At 43.2% G+C, this 19,070-nt stretch overlaps 3 protein-coding genes across 3 annotated transcripts; 2 read left to right on the top strand and 1 right to left on the bottom strand.

The window, feature by feature from the left end:
- Nucleotides 1-582: 582 nt before the first annotated feature.
- On the top strand, nucleotides 583-5,050 carry LOC118768816 (glycosylated lysosomal membrane protein). The gene is made up of 6 exons (XM_036515749.1): nucleotides 583-692; nucleotides 1,571-1,837; nucleotides 2,754-2,948; nucleotides 3,185-3,403; nucleotides 3,597-3,862; nucleotides 4,109-5,050. Exons 1-6 carry the CDS (start codon nucleotides 618-620, stop codon nucleotides 4,278-4,280), a joined length of 1,194 nt encoding a protein of 397 aa, XP_036371642.1. The 5' UTR covers nucleotides 583-617; the 3' UTR covers nucleotides 4,281-5,050.
- Nucleotides 5,051-6,259: 1,209 nt separating this feature from the next.
- Nucleotides 6,260-10,635, bottom strand: LOC118796606 (transmembrane protein 79-like). The gene is made up of 5 exons (XM_036555592.1): nucleotides 10,543-10,635; nucleotides 9,190-10,027; nucleotides 8,668-8,865; nucleotides 8,090-8,312; nucleotides 6,260-7,498 (listed from the first exon to the last, which is right to left on the bottom strand). Exons 2-5 carry the CDS (start codon nucleotides 9,785-9,787, stop codon nucleotides 7,312-7,314), a joined length of 1,206 nt encoding a protein of 401 aa, XP_036411485.1. The 5' UTR covers nucleotides 9,788-10,027; nucleotides 10,543-10,635; the 3' UTR covers nucleotides 6,260-7,311.
- A 679-nt stretch (nucleotides 10,636-11,314) lies between these two features.
- Nucleotides 11,315-17,571, top strand: msto1 (misato mitochondrial distribution and morphology regulator 1). The gene is made up of 14 exons (XM_036515811.1): nucleotides 11,315-11,533; nucleotides 12,302-12,437; nucleotides 12,651-12,720; nucleotides 12,941-13,016; nucleotides 13,205-13,262; nucleotides 13,573-13,723; nucleotides 13,869-13,983; nucleotides 14,092-14,226; nucleotides 14,408-14,560; nucleotides 14,972-15,103; nucleotides 15,369-15,553; nucleotides 15,670-15,774; nucleotides 16,197-16,312; nucleotides 16,847-17,571. The coding sequence occupies exons 1-14, from the start codon at nucleotides 11,450-11,452 to the stop codon at nucleotides 17,101-17,103; spliced, it is 1,773 nt and encodes a 590-aa protein (XP_036371704.1). The 5' UTR covers nucleotides 11,315-11,449; the 3' UTR covers nucleotides 17,104-17,571.
- The last annotated feature ends 1,499 nt before the right edge of the window (nucleotides 17,572-19,070 follow it).

Here is a 19,070-nt window from a genome sequence, read left to right as displayed (position 1 = left end):
AATTAGTTGGACCCATAAAATTTTCCTGAAGCCACATATTAGGGGGTCTCCAGAATAACCACACCAGCACACTCACTGCCTGTAATCATTTATAAAATGGCTGTTCAACAAATGGCCTGCTTGTTGGGATAATTTTGTGATTCCATGGAGATCATATAGGACTGACAGTTATTGTCCTCACAAACCAGCTCTAGTTAGTTTCTGCCCATGACAACAGATCTAAGATCAACTAGCCCACCACCAAACAACAGAATTTTTTTTATTCTGTTGCAAGGGCAGAAGGTTCATATCTATAAGGTATATCTAATAAAATCAGTACTGCAGATTACAACTAAGTTGTCTTCATAGGGCCTGCTGGAACTTATCGAACATATATGTACCTCAGGGAGATTTACAGTGAATTTTGGAGCCAGTAGTGTTTTGGCCATACCTTTCATATGCCCATCATCATCGATTATTAGAGGTTATGACATACAAAATGGCTTCAATCGACTGCGCTGACGTCGCTGATTACTTTCATTCGGGGCAATCAGCTGACTAGGGGAAGTGAAAGGCACGTGACTTTATTTCCAAAAACAAAGATGGCGGCGACGGTGCGTTTAGCACGGGCACATTTAATGCTACTACTTTTGTTTTTAATTTTACAGCTTGTTTCAGGTTTTATCCTTGACAGCGATGACTACCACAGGCGGGTAAGCTTGACATTTACACGGTTTTAACACGGCAGCCGTCATGTGTGTCGAAAATGCCTTGTCAGTCGGTAGATAAATAATTGCATAAGGTAAAGGTAGGTAAATAACTCGTGCTGTTGCAGGATCCGTTAGATATGACTGTTCGGACCAGAGAAAGGCCTGGGACGAAACCGGTACAAAGGACTGGATGTGAAAGTCAACAAACACTAAAGGAATGTAGTCTGATTTTTAAGTAGTTGCATGAGATCGTAGGGGTTTAAATAACTACTCTGTGTGCTTGTTAATGATTTTAGCTTTAGTTACTCCTCAAAATATCCTCAGATTCAGTCATTATCCACCCATACTGGTTGGTACGTACTTTGTTCAGTACGCAGCCCAAAGCAAGTGTGTGCGGGCTAGTTCACAAATGGGTCAATGCCAAATGAATTTCATGGAGATTTGGAAAGTTATAACGATCACCTCTTCTGCGCTAATGCAAATAAACGATCCAGGTGTCCCTAATTCCTGATGTCATAAGGAATAACGGGCTGAGGTCGGGTACCTAAACCCCTTATCAGTCTTTTTGAAGGGTCATGACTTATACGTATCAATTACTATTACCCAATTACCGAGATACAATGTGTGTCAATGATTAGGTTAATGATTAAAGGTTGAAGATAATGAAGAATGGGGAAGACATGTTACCCTGTCAGTGGACTGGAAATCTGGCCTCCTCATATCATCTCTAATCTCTGTAGATATTTCCCCCTAAACACAGATTGCTGACCCAACTGTAATTGTCACACCAGACAGTTTTGACCAAAAATTTGAAACTGATCCACTGTCAATATTTGGAGACATTATGTCCATCAAAGTGCTGTACACTCTGCCCTTCTCAGGTGTCTCTGGAGTTGAACCCGGGTCTGAACTCTTCGGTGCCACCTGGTGTCAGCCTGCTGCACATACAGGCACGAGGGGCCAACGACACCCTGCACTTCCTTTTCTGCAGTTTGGGTGCCCCCACTCTGCTGCTGGTGCACACCAACTCCACCTCCTCCTCTGTGAAGGTGGACTGGCCTCAGTTCCTCTCAAAAAATGATTCCGGCAGCCTGCAGGTGGAGCCAAGGAGCAGTGTGCAGTATAGCAGTGCGCTGGTCTTTACTAGGGTAGGTTGGACCCTTTTCCCTGTTTGTTGTCTTTATATACGTTTGGTTTAAGTAAGATGATAAGCATTTCAAGAATTGAATATATCATAACATATTCTGCTATTGATTTTTGTTTGGGAAAGCACTCTTAATGTGTGTAGTGAGGAATGTCGCTGGGGAAGTCCACCAAATTACTGTAATGTGATATCTTGCTCCTCCTTTATTAAACAATTGGTCTCTATGTTCTTACATATGTATATATGTTATATCAAACCACAAAACAGGTACACATACATGCATTCTTCTTTCAGCAATCTGAATGGGTTTTCCCATGCTCTGTTTCTGAAATAAATGGTACATCCAAAATGTGCTGAAGTTTTATACAGGCCTGGCATGTGGGTGACATACACTTCCTGGATATGTTTCAGTTCTGAATTTGTGGGTTCCAGTTGAGGTATGAGAAGAGGTTGGTTTAATACAGTCAGCTTTTTAATGGCATTAAACAGCATATTGGTGTATTTTTTTAAGTTCCCCTTTTGAATCATTGGAAGGGATAAGGCATATTAACATGCAGAGACCTCTTCAAATCCAGTTTTCTTCTTTCTCTTCTCCTTTTTCACCCAAGCTTTCCTAGCTTCCCCTTTGCTGAGTTGGTCCAATTCTATTATTAGACATTAGCTGAAACTGCAGTTGGACTTTGTATGGAAAAGACATGTTTCAATCTGACACTCTCATGTCTTTTCTCTGAATTCATCTCTGAGGTACTGGTACTTGCAGATCCTCATCTGTTTCTGTGTACACTCTGACTGTGTGCCATTTTGTCTCTCTTTTTTTTTTTTTTTTTTTGCTTTACTTCATTTTCTCTGACAAAAGTAAAGAAAATGTGATCGATTGGAATTGATGTAACTACACTATTTTTCCATTTGCTCCCTTTTAGCTGTGGGAGTACGAGGATGTCAATAACACAGCTGACCCACAGAATATGCCCTCCTCCAGCTTCTTTCCCCCCTATGAGCTTCAGAGTTTCACCTGGGGGGATCTCAATAAAACCCTGAACAGTACGGCCCATACTGCCCAGCTCTGTGGAGGAGATGGCACCTCAAGCTTCAGCAACGGCTCCCTCTGCCTGACGGTAAGAGAACGACAGCATCTTCTCACTCTCAGCTACTTCAGGAGTGTGGTTCATAGTCATTTTAATGGTAAATATTAAATATCTTAAGTGGACAATTTTTTTCTTATATAAATTTAGAAAATCGTGGATATTGTCCTTAATTCATGTCTGTTCTGCTGTAATTTTTCAGATCCTGTTTCTAATGAGATATTGAGAAATCTACAATGAACTATTATTCTATGCTTTTATTCCCTCAGATCTCCGCATTTGAGTCTGTGGGTCGTGACCATATCTGGCCCCGCCTTCTCCACAATGCTAACTCCTCTCAGATCCATGTGTGGCTGAAGGGCGTGACAGCAAGGTCCAATTACTCTCGCTTCTCACTGGAGCTCCAGACCGTGGGAAGCAGGGAGCTTCCAAGCCGAGTGGATGTAGTGAGATCGATCGATGATGAGTACACGCCATCCATATTCCAGGTACAGTGTGTAAGAGAGAGTGCATGTGGGCTGCACTGTCTGTGGCGTGATCAGAAATTTGCTTGGCTGGTGCTGGCTTCCATTGCTTAGGTATTATATGTATTGTTTTCTGTTACCTGTGACACTTAGCTTTAGTGTTCACATTTATGAACGTGTAGTTTCTCAAGGATTCTCTTGTCACCATTTACCCAAGGTCTCTGAGTGGGTTTCCTCGCCTGTCAACTCTACATCCCCTGTTCTGGGATACAGTCAGTGGAAGCCGGTGGCCTATCGCACTGCGGCCCACATTTTGGAGGGTGCCACACCCTGCCGGCACTCTAGCCCCCAGCCCATGGCTCAGCTGCCCCCCTCTGGCCTCGTCAAGGCATATTTTGGAGATGGGTACCAGACCAGTGGCCTGAACATAACGTTCGGCATCGCTGGAGACCCCTTCTATAGCGTCACCAACTACCTCAGCTGGTGAGTACAAGTCAGATCATCTCTATTCCTGTAGTCTCCAGTATTTTTAACTCAGTTTTTTCTCTTTTAAAAGAGTAGCTCTGTGCTCCATACTCTGTGTTCTTTCATATTGTGGCATCTGTAATGTGATCTCATGCCAGCCTTCTCTATCACTTTAATGCTGGCTGACTGCTGTATCAAATCCAGCAGCTCTTTTTATCTGATGAGGTTGATTAATGATGAATCTCTGTTTTTTCCTCTGATTAGGACTGTAATGGTGGGTCTGGGATCCCCTCCCGTCGACTCCTTCTCCCCCCTTGTTATTGTCATCATGGCAGTGGGACTGGGCACTCCCTTGGTTCTCATACTTCTGGGTGGAGTCTGTGTATGTATTCGCAAGAGACAGGCGGAGCCACTGGCCTACGAGCCAATCAACTGATCCCAGCCCCACCCACTCTGCAGCACAGACTCTTTACTGCAAAATCCCTTGCCCCTCCCACTATAACACGGGTCATCTTCTAATAACCAGGACAGTCACAAACATCCATCACATGACAGCCTGAGACACATAATAATAAGACAACATGCTGGATGTGTTGTAGGCCTTAGCAGCCAATAAACAAGGCCCATCTGCTCTGTCAAGGCAGCAGAGAGGTGAAACATGTATGCATGAATGGAACGATTCTATCATACAAGACTGCACGAAACATCCACCAACAGTCTTTCAGAACCACTCCAGGGTTTGAAATTAGACTTTTTATAGCACATGTCCTTTGGATGAAAGGATTTGCGGTTCTTGTTCACAGATGCAAGTCAGCTATCAGAACATTTTCAGTGTGTGTTTTGTTTTATGCATTTGATGTTTTATTGTCATTCTGTGGAGTTTTTTGTTGCAGAAAACAAATTGGCTTTTAATTTGATTCAAGCCCCTTATATGTAGCTCTATATGGTTTAAGTTTTCCCTCTTCGAAATGATGAAAACCGATGAACTGGCATGCATTTTGATGCATGGAGATGAGATTCACCCTCACTGAAGCTTGAAACCCACAACATTCCAATTTTTTTGAACCACTTTTAAAATATTTTTATTATTTTTTAGCATCCCATGCCACTGTTTTTGGAGGAATTGTTTTATTTTGGGGAAATCTGTGATAGATGTAAATATGATGAAATATGCAGATGGATGGAAATAAGGAAGTGGAGGATAAATCTTTAAGATGTATACATTTTTTGTTTTACCATTGCTGACATCAGAATAAACCAGCTCTATCACCCAAAAACAGTAGTAATCAGTTTTTATCGTGTATCAACTATACTGTACAGGAAGTGACATTAAAAAACCAGATGAGCAACAGTTACTTTTTCAGATAAATTTGGTATATTGCTGTGCATTGGAAAACAGCTTTGTTGTATTTTGATGATTGCTAAAAATACAGCCAAATCAGGCTGCACCAGCAGGAGAATAAATTGTAAGAGTAAATATTTTCAGTCTACTAGGATTAACAATGTTAATTTTTAAAATATTTCATCTGGCTTTTCTCTGCCTATTTGAACATGTTTGTTTAGATGAAAAATGGTCATAATGACACCTGGATTCCATGAATCCGTCAATATTTTAACTTGCTATATTGTTATATTTTGTTTTGCAGAATATAGAAAGTTGCTGAAAATTTGTAGATTTCTCAGTTGTTACCTTGCAATCTACAGTAGCTAACTGGATAAATTAATAGTTGAGAGTCACAGATTCCATATACTCTTACGTTGACATTACATTACATTATGTACATGTGCCTGTCAAATGTATGCAAATTTCAGTCCTCATATTAGTTTGTCTGCCTGATATTCATTCATTAACCACAACATCGACAGTTGGCGTGGCATTTATTTTGACTCGGAATTGCAGGTATATGCGGGTGTTTGAGCAAGAAGGTGAGGAAAACCACATTTCAAGACTATTGTGAAGGTAGGTTGTTTGAGGTAGCCAGTAAAATAATGTGCTGTTAGTATTATAATGAAAAAATAATCTTGCTTTTTTCTCAAGTAATATTTAATGGAATACATCAGTGTCACCAAGGCATCTAAACATCAGCTATCACAGAATTTCAGCAAAATAGTTTGATTTGTCTGGTTGTGTTACATGTCTTATAGCAAAATCATAAAGTTTTGCTTGGGCAGACATATACCTTCTTAAGATGAATTGACACATTTCACTTGGAGCAAGCCCTGTAAAGATCCTTGCTGCCTTAGAACAAACTGTTAATATCACTTGTATGCTGCATTGAAGTCACCTTTGCTGCTTTATTTAAAAAGGTTTTCAATGCCAAGTGTGCCAACTTGAAGGATGTCACTTGACTTCCCATTTCTTATGATTCTACCCTCATCATGATGTTACAGTATAATTTTATAGTTGTGAAGTTGATTTTGTTTTTTTTTTTGGCGAAATGGATGACTCAGTACAAGAAATTTATGTTAGGCAAAAAAGTTTTAAATATGTTTATTTTTATTGATGTGAAATTAAATGACATTAAATGTGGAAAAAGTTTGTGTAAGTCACGGTTAAGTACAGTAAAATTCCAAACCACTGCAGATAAATGCAATGGATTTACAAGACGTGTACCTATTTTATTCATTTTCTCAGTTTCAGCCACAGTGCTTTCTTGGTATAAAAGCTTACATTAGAAAATGCTAAAATATATACATGGATTGGAAAATATCACTGGACGGTTTCACAGAAGAGAACATCCTCTGTAAGTGGGCTGGTGTTGTGCTTAGTTGCATTGTATGAATAAATTAATAATGTACAGAGTATTGTAAAAGGATGACCTGGCTGATAGCCACAGCTGTGAAACAATTAAGATGTCTGCAAGTGATGTGCACCGACACGTGGTTAAAGTATAAACAATCATGAACATATCAACCTGAAAGGTTGCACAGAAATGGCACAGGGTCACGCTAAATCAAAGTAAACATAACAGTACATTATTAAACAGTGCAGAAGAGCCTTCTAAGTGTGAAAGGTTAACATCTCATTACTCTTAGTATAGTCTTTCCAAAAGTAGGTCTTCAACTAGGCTCTAATTAGAAATGACTATAAACAATAATTCACTATACAGCTCCTATCCTGTCCATCACAGCCACAGATGAGTGCAGGTAATGGGCAAAATGGGTTTGCCCGTATATTCTTTGAAAAAACTGCACATTATGCTACCAATTTTTAGCTGTGAAGGAAATGCAATGCTAATCACTACACCACATGGCAATGGGCAACTGACTTCACTGCAGTCATTGCTGGACACTGCTAAACTCATTTCAGGTGCAACCTGTTTCAGTCTGGCGTTTTAAGCAATAAGCAATCCAATGAAAGTTCAGCACAGCTGACTCCATCACAGTCTAATGCACCGCACTGTACTGAGTAGCTAATGACTCCAGTCAAATTTCAGTGTAGTCCTATCCTCTTGTCCCTTCTACTTCTATCCCCACCACCTCATTCGAGGTGGTGCGGGGGTGGGTGGGGGTGCCAGGGCAAAGATGGCACCATCTTTTGTGAAGACGAAGTAGAAGTTGGCACCCAGCATGGCCAGGATGGGCAGGAAGGACAAACCAAAGCCCACGCCCCTCACGCTGCTGCCAAGAGCCGCTGACACCCAAAACACCAACCTGTGGGTCACAGGAAAGACATTAGTCACAGTGGCACTGACCAAATGTTTATAGTTGGAAAGCCACAGTAAAGTAGTAAAATGGTATGACAGGAAAATATTGCCAAGTATCCATTTTATAAATTACAGAGGAACAAGTCATTGTAATGTTGGGTATCATGGGGCACAAGTGTGGCAATGATTCAAGAAAGAGTTTTGTTGAAATAATGGTGCCAGCTGTATGGAAATGCCTGACCTGCTAACAATGAAACTGATCTACCTCCTCCAGGTGTGTGACAGCATACATATCATACCATTAGCTGTGCATCATACCCATATTACATCACATTCCAAAAATATATCAGTGATGACACACAACCAGTTCTATTACATCACTATCCAAGTGTGTGGTAGTACTGTAAATACTTTCATACAATACAATGGAATGCAATAGTGTAACAGGTGTTGCCTGTGTGTAAAAGTATACATTATATGCCCTTGTACTTTACATTGGTGTGTTACATTGGAATGGTATGTAAGGCATACAAATGGTGCCCTATATATACATGTGATGTACATGCATAACATCAGACGTTTTTGCATGCAGTCTTACCTGCCAAAAGCAAACACAATGGTCAGCAGGGGCACCAGTTTGAGCAGCTCCTGGCTGAGGTAGGATGCCATGATCGCCAGCTGCAGGAAGTAGAGCAGGAAGAGGGAGATGGAGTCGTTGATGTAGCGCTGGTGCACGCCCACCTCCCTGCTCCCTGCGTTTCCCTCATAAAGGGGCTTCAGCGAGCTGAAGCGTAGCCGAGACACTCCCAGCACCAGCACACCTGAAAGAGCGGGGGATCAGGGAGTTCAGTTAAGGCTGCAGCTCGAAAACAAGAAAAACAAGGCCCAGTTGCCTGCTAGCCACAAATCAACACATGCACCTGCGCCAAATTCTCATGGTGTTCTCTTCAAATCGCAGTTTGACTCCCTGAGCTTTGCGATTGCTGTTGTAACCCTTTTAGCTGGCCAGTTTTGTGTTGTCCACTTCACTATGGCACTTGTGTATAACAGGAGTGTGCTGAAAACAGCATATTTTTTTGTTTCTATACTACTGTTTGTCTACATTGTTTAGACTAATCTTCAAGTCACTCAGATGCTTGAGCCTGCTGAATGACCAAATATAAGTGGATTTCTTACCCAGAACAATAGGCACAGCAGCAAAGATGGAACAGCGAAGTGTATAGACCAGCCTGAGGGGGGCGGTTTTGAGTACAGGAGCGTTAAAGGGCAAGAAGGCATATCCTCCCCACACAAGGAAGGGGAAGATGACGGCTGCTACAAGCACAAACGCCCCAACTTTCAGAGTTTCGCGGTCACCACTGCTGCATCCACCTGCTGCAGGACAGGGACAAGGAGGGGTCTTACAATTCTAGCTTTTAACACAGTGCATTAAGGGTCTGCTTCTGGCATCTAATATTTGTATGCATATGCCTGTAGACAGGGTATTGTTAATTTGTGCTGAGCCTTGCTTAGAACTACACCCCTGTAATGGTACTTATCTGCTTTTGGTGTTAGATTATCTCTGTTTTGGATATATCTCAAAGTGTTTGGAGTACCCTGGTTAAAGCTATGTAGTGAGATTGGCCTGAATGTGTCATAATTTTAGTTTTTTGTATTTTAACGGTTCTGTCAAATACACTTAGTAGTATTGCTACTTACATTTTGGCGATTCTGCCTCTCCAGACCAGTCAGGGTAGTAGGCATCAGGTGGAGTCCCCTGGTGGCCAAGCAAGGGCCTTTTTTCTGTGCTCCCTGAGCTATGAGTGACACTTCCTCCTGGGGACTCATACTTACAGGAGGGGTGCAGTACCTTAACTTTGGGGCTGAAGACCTGGGCAGCTTTTTCTGGAATCCAGTTTATCGCATCATCCTCCTCCAGTCTTGTTAGCAAACTTCCCCTAGTCCCCCTCTCCCTCATTCCTGCCTCCCTCATCTTCTCTGTCTCTACCCATCCTTCCTCCGCCCTGCTCCCTCTTCCTCCCAGCTCTCTCGCGCTCTCAGTGCGACTGTCCTGCCCCTTCTGTGACAAAGACACAGACTCCATGCTGCCCTTCCCTCCCTCTTCTTCACCATTTCCCCCTCCCATGCTCACTTTCTCGGACGCCACACCTCTAATCTCCCCCTCTTTCCCACTCCCTTTGTCCCCAGGCCATTGCAGTGTGGTGGGCTCTAGCATGGCAGTGCTGACCATCACTTCATCCAGGCTGTGCTTCTGTGCTTCCTGCTTATTCCTGGCTAGTATTTGGGGTTCTGCCATATCTCAGCTTTTTCTTGGAGGACAATTCTTCTTAAGGGCTAGGTTTATGGAACTAAGGCACCTCTGCTCTCATCTGTCTGAATGCTTAATGTTTAACTCTGCCCCTGTCTGTCTGTGTGCTGTTCAGTGGTTTACTCTGTGAATGTTCATGCACCCGTCCGTTTGTCTGTCCTTCCAAAACGAAGCGTTAGTTTCCAGACTTATTTTGTTTGTCAGCTCCACGCTCTTCTGCTCTCCTTCCTGCCAGGTTTGGAAAAATCAAAACAGGTTAAACAGACACGTCGTTTTCGTTTCAAAGTCTAACACTTGTCCGTCAGCTCGGAACTCCCTCGCGCACACAGTTTAGAATTTACTGGTCATGTCAATTTGCCTTTCAAATGCTACTGCTGACCTCACCTTTCTCAAACGGTATTGAGAACAACTTTTCTCTGTCGCAAGTCCTGGTCAGCACAACACAGACGCAAAAAAAACCTTTATAGTACTGATAAAAATACTGGAGGCGTCGTGAAATATTTAGTTGAATATTCTCACAAGCTATACAAAATAACAGTGAAACAAGAAAATACAAGCACAAACACAAGGAAACAAGCTGGAAACACAATTCTCGAAAGACAGGTTCCAAGCGGAAATATACTGAGGGACACCGAAACTGAATGGTATTCTTAACGAAACCTGGTCTGAACACAACCTGTTACCTACATTTCAAGAGAGAACAGACAGGTGGAAAATAGTAAATGATCCCCTGATAATCTTACCAGAAAAAAAATTTAGAAGTCAGAGTCATCGTAATGATTCTTCTCAACAATTTGTGCTTTCCGTAATGCTAGGTCTCTTGTTGATCTGGTCCTATTTTGATACTACGAGGGAGGGGTGGTTGGTAACAGGTGTGGCTAGGTAAACGTTGGTGACGTTTGACATAAAGGGGACGTGTTGCACTCCTCGCCCCCTCCCCCCATTGCGGTAAGAGCAGATATTTTACTACAGCAGATATTTTTTTCGGACAGTTTAGTGGTGCCATTTTTAAGTAGAGATACTTAATTTTAAATTTAACGTGTACGTCCGCAGACGTCATTTTGCAACAGAACACGCAGACTTAAAATAACTGATACAGTGCCGTTTTGTTCACAAAAATGGACTTATTACGAAAACACAATAATTGTGACACATTCGAAAAGCGGATCAACGTAGCTAACTGATATCACTATCGGATCACAGTTTGCTGCTAGCTACATACTATGTTGTTTATATCTTGGGTTTGTACAGTGAACGTTCCCTTGCCAGTTTAACCTCTCGTACAATGTTTACAAACCAATGACGAAGCGGATTTTCTTTTCTGCTCCAATCAGAACGCTCTGCTCTACACGTGTTGCTGTCTGGCAAAGTGAAACCAAACTACATACGATTTCGGAATTACAGTTATTTTAGCCAATCACATTGGAAGAATTTTTGTTTTCATCCAATTGCAACAGGAAATGTCTGCACTAAAAGGGCGGGACATGGAAGAAGTCATCTAGGTTGAGACGCAAAACTGTTGTCATGTTTGCAGCCTCAAAGCAATGAGGGTTGGCTAGATGCTGTTGTATTACGAATTAAACAAAATGATTTGATTTTTTAACAGTTTTTATATATCTTTTATTTGAGACCGGGTATATTGGGTACAGGATGAGTAGCGTATGCAGAGAGGTAGTGACCCTACAACTTGGTCACTATTCAAACTTTGTCGGGACACATTGGTGGAATTTACAGGTTAGTGTAGAAAGCTAACTGGCTACCATGCTAGCTGGCTACCCAGCTAACTTCATCTACTAATATTGATAGCTATTTAACTGCATATTTGAAGTCATTTCAGAACTGTGCGATATTTAGCTGTGTAAGGTTGCTTAATTCAGGTGCGAGTACGATTTCCCCAGTTTAGGTGGCACTTAATCAATTAGGTAGTACTATCCGGCTTCTTTTACGTAGTTATTGTACTGCATTGTAGCAATATTTCATAGCATTATAATATTATTAGCAGCCTGGGATATTAGGACCTGGAAATATGTAATATGTGCGATTTTCGAACTAAATTTGACACCTCGCTAAAAGTTTAACCCAAATGTTGTTGGATAACGTGTGTGACGGATCGCAGTGGCTGAGCGAGGATTGATGGATTGCGTATGAGTTGAATTGATTTGTACGGTTAAAACATGATGTGCTTTTTGGTGAGTTGCGGTCATAGCAGCAACAAAAGAACACATTTAATTCAGCTATCGCGCATGTTAAAATAAAATCATAAAACCAAAATAAAATAGATTATGTTAAACAGAAATATCACAAAATTGTATCGAGTATTTTAGAATACTGGTGCCAGTATCATCACTTGCACCACGCAGTCACACAGCGCAGTGCTTCTCTCATTTTTAATCTTTCTACCTCCATACCATTGGTTATAAAAACGAGGATATGAACATTAAGCCGCCGACGGGACAGAATAAAAGTGTCCCTCCTTTTCTCTTTGTCTCTTGCTTGTAACAGGATGCGTCCCTGTCTTACGAGCCTGACTCAGGGGCGCCACCTAGCGAGCTACAAAGTGATGTGCTGTTCCGGGAAGGTGTGACACACGGGGGGCACGTCACCTATACCCCTCGCCTTATCGCCATGGACCTCAAGGGTAATCCACAGCAGTGGAGATGAAGAAGACACTATCAATCAAATGACATTACTGTAATGATGATATAACTATATGGGAAACAGTGATTTCCCATATAGCAATATAGGAATAGTGTTCTAATTTTGGTGGCTAAAATGATGGTGGATACATGTATGCATACAAGATGTATTTGTGGTAATTAAATTGGTATGCCTTCACCTCTTACTTTCCTAGGGAGTCTCCAGACTCTGAGGCAGGAGGGCAGTCTTTATGAAACTGACAAAGAGACCAATGCCTTCACATGGTCAGGCACCTGTTTTTTTCTATTTCTCTTTCTATGTATGTCTGTGTGTGTGAGTGTGTGTGTGTGTGTGTGTGTGTGTGTGCGCGCGCACGCACGCGCATGTTTTTAAGTCATAGTGTGATGTGCTATTTTTATTGAAAACATTAGTGAAAATGTCTGTGTGTCTATAAATGGCACATTTTGCATGCCTCATGACTGAGTGAGTGGCTGTTTGTTTTAGGGAGGGGGATGTGATGACTCACGAGGAGAGCCCCCCTACAAAGAATTCCTTTCTCCAGGATTTGGACAAACTGGATGTATGTACACTGTGCCTCACAACCCTCCCTTCTGACTCCCTGCCTGATTTCCTGTCCTGCTGTGTCACCTTACTATCACCTTACTCTCTCATCATGACACATTTGTAGCCATTTGCATCACTTTTCTGCTGGCTGAGTTACTGCCCTCATACCCCTGGTATTTCACTAACGGTATTTTTTGTCTACAGAAGGGGGAGATATTGGCTGAACCTGAGTACAGCACATCTCAACTACAGCAATGCCCAGGTGGGGAGTCATTGTGAAATGTCTTACCCTGATGTCATGAGTTACATGAGTAGCTAGCTGATTCACCATTTTCTGAAGCAGAAATTGCCGCTCTCTTTGACATGTATGTTTGTCCATTGGAATGGTGTTTTCGAGTTGTAAAATCGAATATACCATTGCAGTAAATGGAAATGGTAATAAAGAAATGGTCACACAGTAGACATGCAACTTACAATCTGATACAGAGATGGAAAAAAAGTGGGTCAGAGAGTCTGCACTCACGTTATTGCACAGTTCATTCAGACGTGCTGCCTCACCTATGACTGTTTAGGGGCTGTTGCCATGGAGACGGTGAACAGCAGCTTGGAGCGCGCTCAGAAGATGTACAGGCTAGAAGACAGCGTAAGGGTGTGGTCTGACTTTCTGAGGATACACCTGCACCCGCGTACCATCTCCGTCATCAACCAGTACAACCATGATGGGTACTGTATCTCCTGTTTCTCATTGTCATCTCTCTGCACTACATCATGTCATACTATACACTGTGTAAATAGAACGTCCAGTGCACAGTCTGTGAACCTATCATGCCCATTTAGCTGTTGTGTAATAGTGTGCATGGTTGTGCAGGGAGTCTCAGCGTCTGGAAGCTTTTGGCCAGGGGGAGGCGCTGTGCCAGGGAGTGGTGCTTGAGGAGCTGGAGGATCGGCTGCACTTCTTTGTGGAGGAGTGTGACTACCTGCAGGTGACCAGAGCTATCCCAGCATGTGACTAAGTATGACCATGCTGATTTCAACATTATCTCTCTAACTCTTTCTTTTTCTCTTTCTCTTCTGCTTTCTGTTTTTCTCAGGGGTTTCAAGTGTTATGTGATCTTGCTGATGGCTTTTCAGGCTTGGGGTCAAAGGTCACAGAGTTGCTCCATGATTCATATGGAGGTCGGGGTATCCTTACGTGGGGGCTGGCTCCTGTCAACCATCCAGATTCTGTGAGTACTGGCTCAGAGTTGCTGATGGCTACGGGTGTGCAGGCATTCTGGTATGTGGTAGTTGGGGTGTTTTGTTGCAAGGATCCTCAGTATTGTGAATTAGTATATTTCATTAGTGTTGTGATGGTGTCGCTGTATGATTAATTGTGTGAGACTTTCTAATATATTGCTGTTGCTCCAGAGTCCGATGAAGGAGTTCTACCACTTATTGAACTACGCCTTGGGAACAATCAGTCTGGCCAATCACAGCTCTTTCTTCTGCCCTCTGACCCTGAGAGGGGGGTTGGGAATACGGCCCACTCCACCCACTTCCTTCCCTCACATTAATTATGATGTAAGTTTGACAGCCTCTGCACAGATGGAGGTGTTTATTTATATTTCATAAAGCTTATCTACTGTCTCTGCTCAGAGATAGTGTGTACCGTAATAGCTTTCCCTACTGACTGGACCTTGAAATGGATGCACTCTGTGTTTGGGCAGATAAACACATTGTTTAAATTAGTTTCTTATGTTGCCTTGCTGCTATTCCTGACTTTGTAAATTTGGTATGCAGGACAAAAAATAAACCCTTTGAGATGTAATATGTCATCTAGAAGGGGTCCGCTGGTGGTTGCTACATTTTCAAAGTGTGTCAGGAGATTGTTTGACTGTGTGCTGCGAACCCTGCCTGTTGCAGAACTGGAGAACTCTTGAACACATTCTGATGCTGTATTGACTCTCACCACTCTGGTCTCTCCCCTTGCAGCCCACACTGTGGTATCATTCCAGTGCTATACTAGCCCTTGCCCTGGACTCCCTTACTGTGTCCTATAGGCTGAGGTATCACAGCTCCCCCATGTGGCAGATTGCAGACGCACTGGCTGTGTCTGGCCGGAAGGTAAGAGGAAGATTTTGTTTAAATATACTGAATAAATGTATTTGTTTATTTAACTCTTTTTTTGGATTGGGATCATTGAAGTCTGCATCAGTTCTACACCAAAAAAGAGAGCACAGTAGGTCTGAAGAAGCAGAAGTAGAGCACAGCTTGCAAAGGCCTCATGGGTAAAATGTAGAGGAAGGAAGTGAAGTAAACATGAATAAATAGAAATTCAGAATGAGAGTGACAGTGAGTGTGTGTGTGTGTGTGTGTGTGTGTGTTTGAGGTGGTGGCTGCGTACGGAGCTGTTCCCTTCCCCATGACGCAAGGCAGCTGTCTTCCTGACGCTCTCGGCGCATACACGGACAATTTGCCGTGGAGGCCTCTGTCATCTTGTCCCGAGCTCGGTGACGGGCGCTGCTTCGGCCAGTCGGTGACACTGAGGGGTCTGGAGGGACAGAACCTTGTCAGGTGAGGGATCGGAAATTCAGCCAGTGGGATGGAGGTTTCTAGTGACATCATGAATGCGTGGTGAAAAGGTCAAGCACATCAGCGACTGACCGCCCCGTCTGACCTCCTCTTCCCAGCCCGCTTTCTCCTGGGACTCAGCCCCCCACCCCTCTGCACAGCCAGCACAGCGGAGAGGAGGTGCTCACCTGCTTCATGAGGGGACACTACCCCTCCACGCCTCTGTGAGTACTGCCCTTTACTCTCCCCACTGTGAGCACTGCCCCCTACTCCCCTCCTGCTTCCCAGTGGTTTGTACTCACATGTATATGTATGCTGCTTTTACTTTTACCTTACATTATTGTTATTACTATTAATAATGTTTACACTGTACTCTGTGCAGTCCTGTTACCTGCTGCATAGTAACAACAGTTAACAGCTAAACTGTAAGATGAAGTGAAACACAGCTGCTTTGAAGACTGTTCAGACACCAAAGAGGTAAATCTCACTCTGTTGTTTTCTCAGGAGCAGCACTCAAAGTGAGCATCTCTGACAGCGTCACCGCGCGCATCGGTGTTGACTGTTGTATTGAGCACTTTGTCTTCTCTTCTTTTGTTTCTTTCTTTTCCCATTTTCTCACTCTCCAACTCTCTTTGTCTCTCTGTAGGGCGGTACAGTTGGTTGCCAGCCCCAGTAAGCTGACCCCTCCCTTCCCGCAGATTTTCAGCCCAGGCCTGGACCAGCAGGGCTTCTTGCACTCCCACACCACAACCCCCAACACTGGTGAGCCACGCTGACTGTACTTTGCCTGGGTGTGTCTGGTTAAGAGTGTGTGCATATGCACTAACCTTTCAGTCAGAGGGTGTGTGCGTGTATATGCGTAATGTGCTCTGATATGCTCTGACTGTTTGTGTGCATGTGTGACTATGTGCATGAATCCACTTCTACATTTCTGGCTCCCTTTGTGGACATTGTACTAGGGTATGAATTGTTGCCTTTCAATATACAATTTCAGAGTGATTTAAATAAGAGAGTAAACATTTGAAACAAAACAGCAAAAATAAGAGGGCAAAAGACAATGGAAAAGAACTGTACATAAGCCCTACACAGCCCTTATTGCTTAAGTTGAAGAGCCTGGTCTCCTCCCATTACGTGGGATGGTCTGTGTCAGGCCAAACTTGGGTTTGCCTTAACGTATGAACACAGTATTTTATCAGTTTCTGTAATGTGTACGTGCACGAGTGTCAGCTGGCTGTGACAGCTCCAGAGGTTTGACAGCATTGGTTGAGCCTGTGTGTCGGTTGCCCCTGTCCGCAGTGTCTGCAGTGTCCAGCCTGCCCGTGCTGGCCTCGCTGCAGTCGTCTCCAGCCCTGGGCCCCTGGCTGTCCGAGCTGCAGCGCGGGGCCTGCGCCCTGGACCCCCGGCGCGTGGCCCCCAGCTACCTCTCCCAGGGCCCAGAGCCTGGGGAGATGCAGGAGGCCCTGGAACAGCTGCGCACCCTGGCCCACTGTTACCGCGACAACACGGGCGGGGTCCTGCACTCCTCTTCCGATGACGACGACGACGATGACTGATGGCGTTTCATGAAGGCTCTTTGTCACTGTGATATGCAACCATTTTCCTGTAGATTCCCTTGGAGAGCACCATGAAGGGAGAGTGGAAAAACTGACTGGGATGGATGAATGGACATATGGGGGTGTGTGTGTGTGTGTATGTATGTGTGTGGAGGAGGTGATTGAGGAAGTATGAAAGACAGAGTGGACAGCAAGAAGTAAGCTCTTGGGGAGGAATGGTAGTGAGAATGGAGAAGAAAGAGCAGAATGCATACTGTAACGGACTGACTCTCCTCTGTGTGAATCTGTAAATAAACCTGCTTTGCTAAAAGAGGGGTGTGTTCTCAACATAAGTGAATCGGAAGAGTCTTGGGCAGCAAGCCAGCTGGCCAGCTTCTGAAATGGTGCTGAACTGAAAAGCAGACTAAACAGTGTCTTCCTTGCAAATGCAAAAATTAATGAGTTAATTAGTTGCCAGTGGCCTCCTCAGCCAAGACCATGTTTGCCAAAAGTGAGTCAGTCATTGTACTGCCTTGTAAATGACATTTATTTCAAAAGAGGTGGATTTATTTTAAAATTAAATCAGGAATAAGGTAATGTGTGGCTTGACTGCACTAGACTGAATCCATATAAGCACTTTTGAGGTTCGTCATAGGCTTCTAAAAATATGTGCTTCTGTTCACCTGCTTTGGAAGTGTGTTAGAAAGTCATTTTGTACATTCCATAGAGTGCCAAAATGTGACCTCATCTGTCATCTCTGCTAAAGGAGTGGAAATTTTCTGTGCATGTATTCCCTAAGTTACTGAAATGAAGGGCATATGCGAAAATTCAGAGTACAGTTCTCAAATTTACTTACATTGTACCATGAACCTACAGCCATTGTCTGTTCTCTCCATTAGGTAAAATACTATTAACATGACAAATAACCATATGTGTTATTCAGAAGCATATCCTCCAGATTCAAATGTGGTATGTTATTCTACTCATCCAGAGGTGCATCTTAGTGCTTTACATTTGCTGTACTTTCTTGTAACTCAAAAATGTTTCCATATTTAGCACTTACATGCACAGTAATTAAAATAGTAGGAAAACTTAAACCATGTAATTTTTTATTGTTAAATGTCATTTCAGTTATTCAGGTGACTTTGGTGTCTGGTGACAGGTGTCTGTCAAAGCATCAATTGTTAGATAAATGGGCCATAGAATGTAGATGGTTGCGTGGATAAGTACTGCAAAGGGAAATAATTGCGATATTTACTCTTTAACTTTACAACCCCAGTATCTCTACACATAATTTCACTAATTACATGGGAATGCATAAGAATGGCCATACACACATTACTTACTAATGCGTCTCTCAGCCATGGTGTTGCACAGTAGGTGGCAGTATTTCATGTTTTCATCTGTTTGCAATATCTCAATACCACAAAAGAAGTAGAAAAAGAATGTGCTCATAATACTAATAATGGACTGAATTTGTACAGCACCATTCATCTCAGATTCAGATCTCAAGTGTGCTTTACAGCCAAGGGTGGGGGTGGCTCAACCCAGCCACCACCATTGTGTACCCACCTGGATGGTGCACAGCAGACATTTGTCGCTAGAACACTCCACACATCAGCAGTGGTGGAGAGGGAATGATTTTTTTGTCCATTTAGCCTGGGGGATAGCCAGATTAGAAAGAACCCTATTTTTGTCAGGAAATCAAGAATCCTCTTTGGGGTGAGTGTCAAGGGATCTCTGATGAGTCATAGCCGCAGTGAGTCAAACCTTGGTTTAACATCTCATCCCAAAGGGAGTATGTCCTACAGCTCAGTGTCACTGCTCTGGTGCTGTACTGCATTGGAGCATCAGTCTTGTTTTTGGTCTAGAAGGAAGAGCACCCCCTGCTGGCCAACTGACAGCACTCTAGGCCTCAACTTGGTTTTCCCAGGTCTCCCACCCATGTACTGACTAAGCCCAGCCCCATTTAACTTAAAGTCATCAGG

This window comes from Megalops cyprinoides, chromosome 21, assembly GCF_013368585.1.
Source record: "Megalops cyprinoides isolate fMegCyp1 chromosome 21, fMegCyp1.pri, whole genome shotgun sequence".
Classification (NCBI taxonomy): Eukaryota; Metazoa; Chordata; class Actinopteri; order Elopiformes; family Megalopidae; genus Megalops; species Megalops cyprinoides.
The sequence above is the reverse complement of the archived record's forward strand: the minus strand, read 5'-3'. Positions and strand labels throughout refer to the sequence as shown.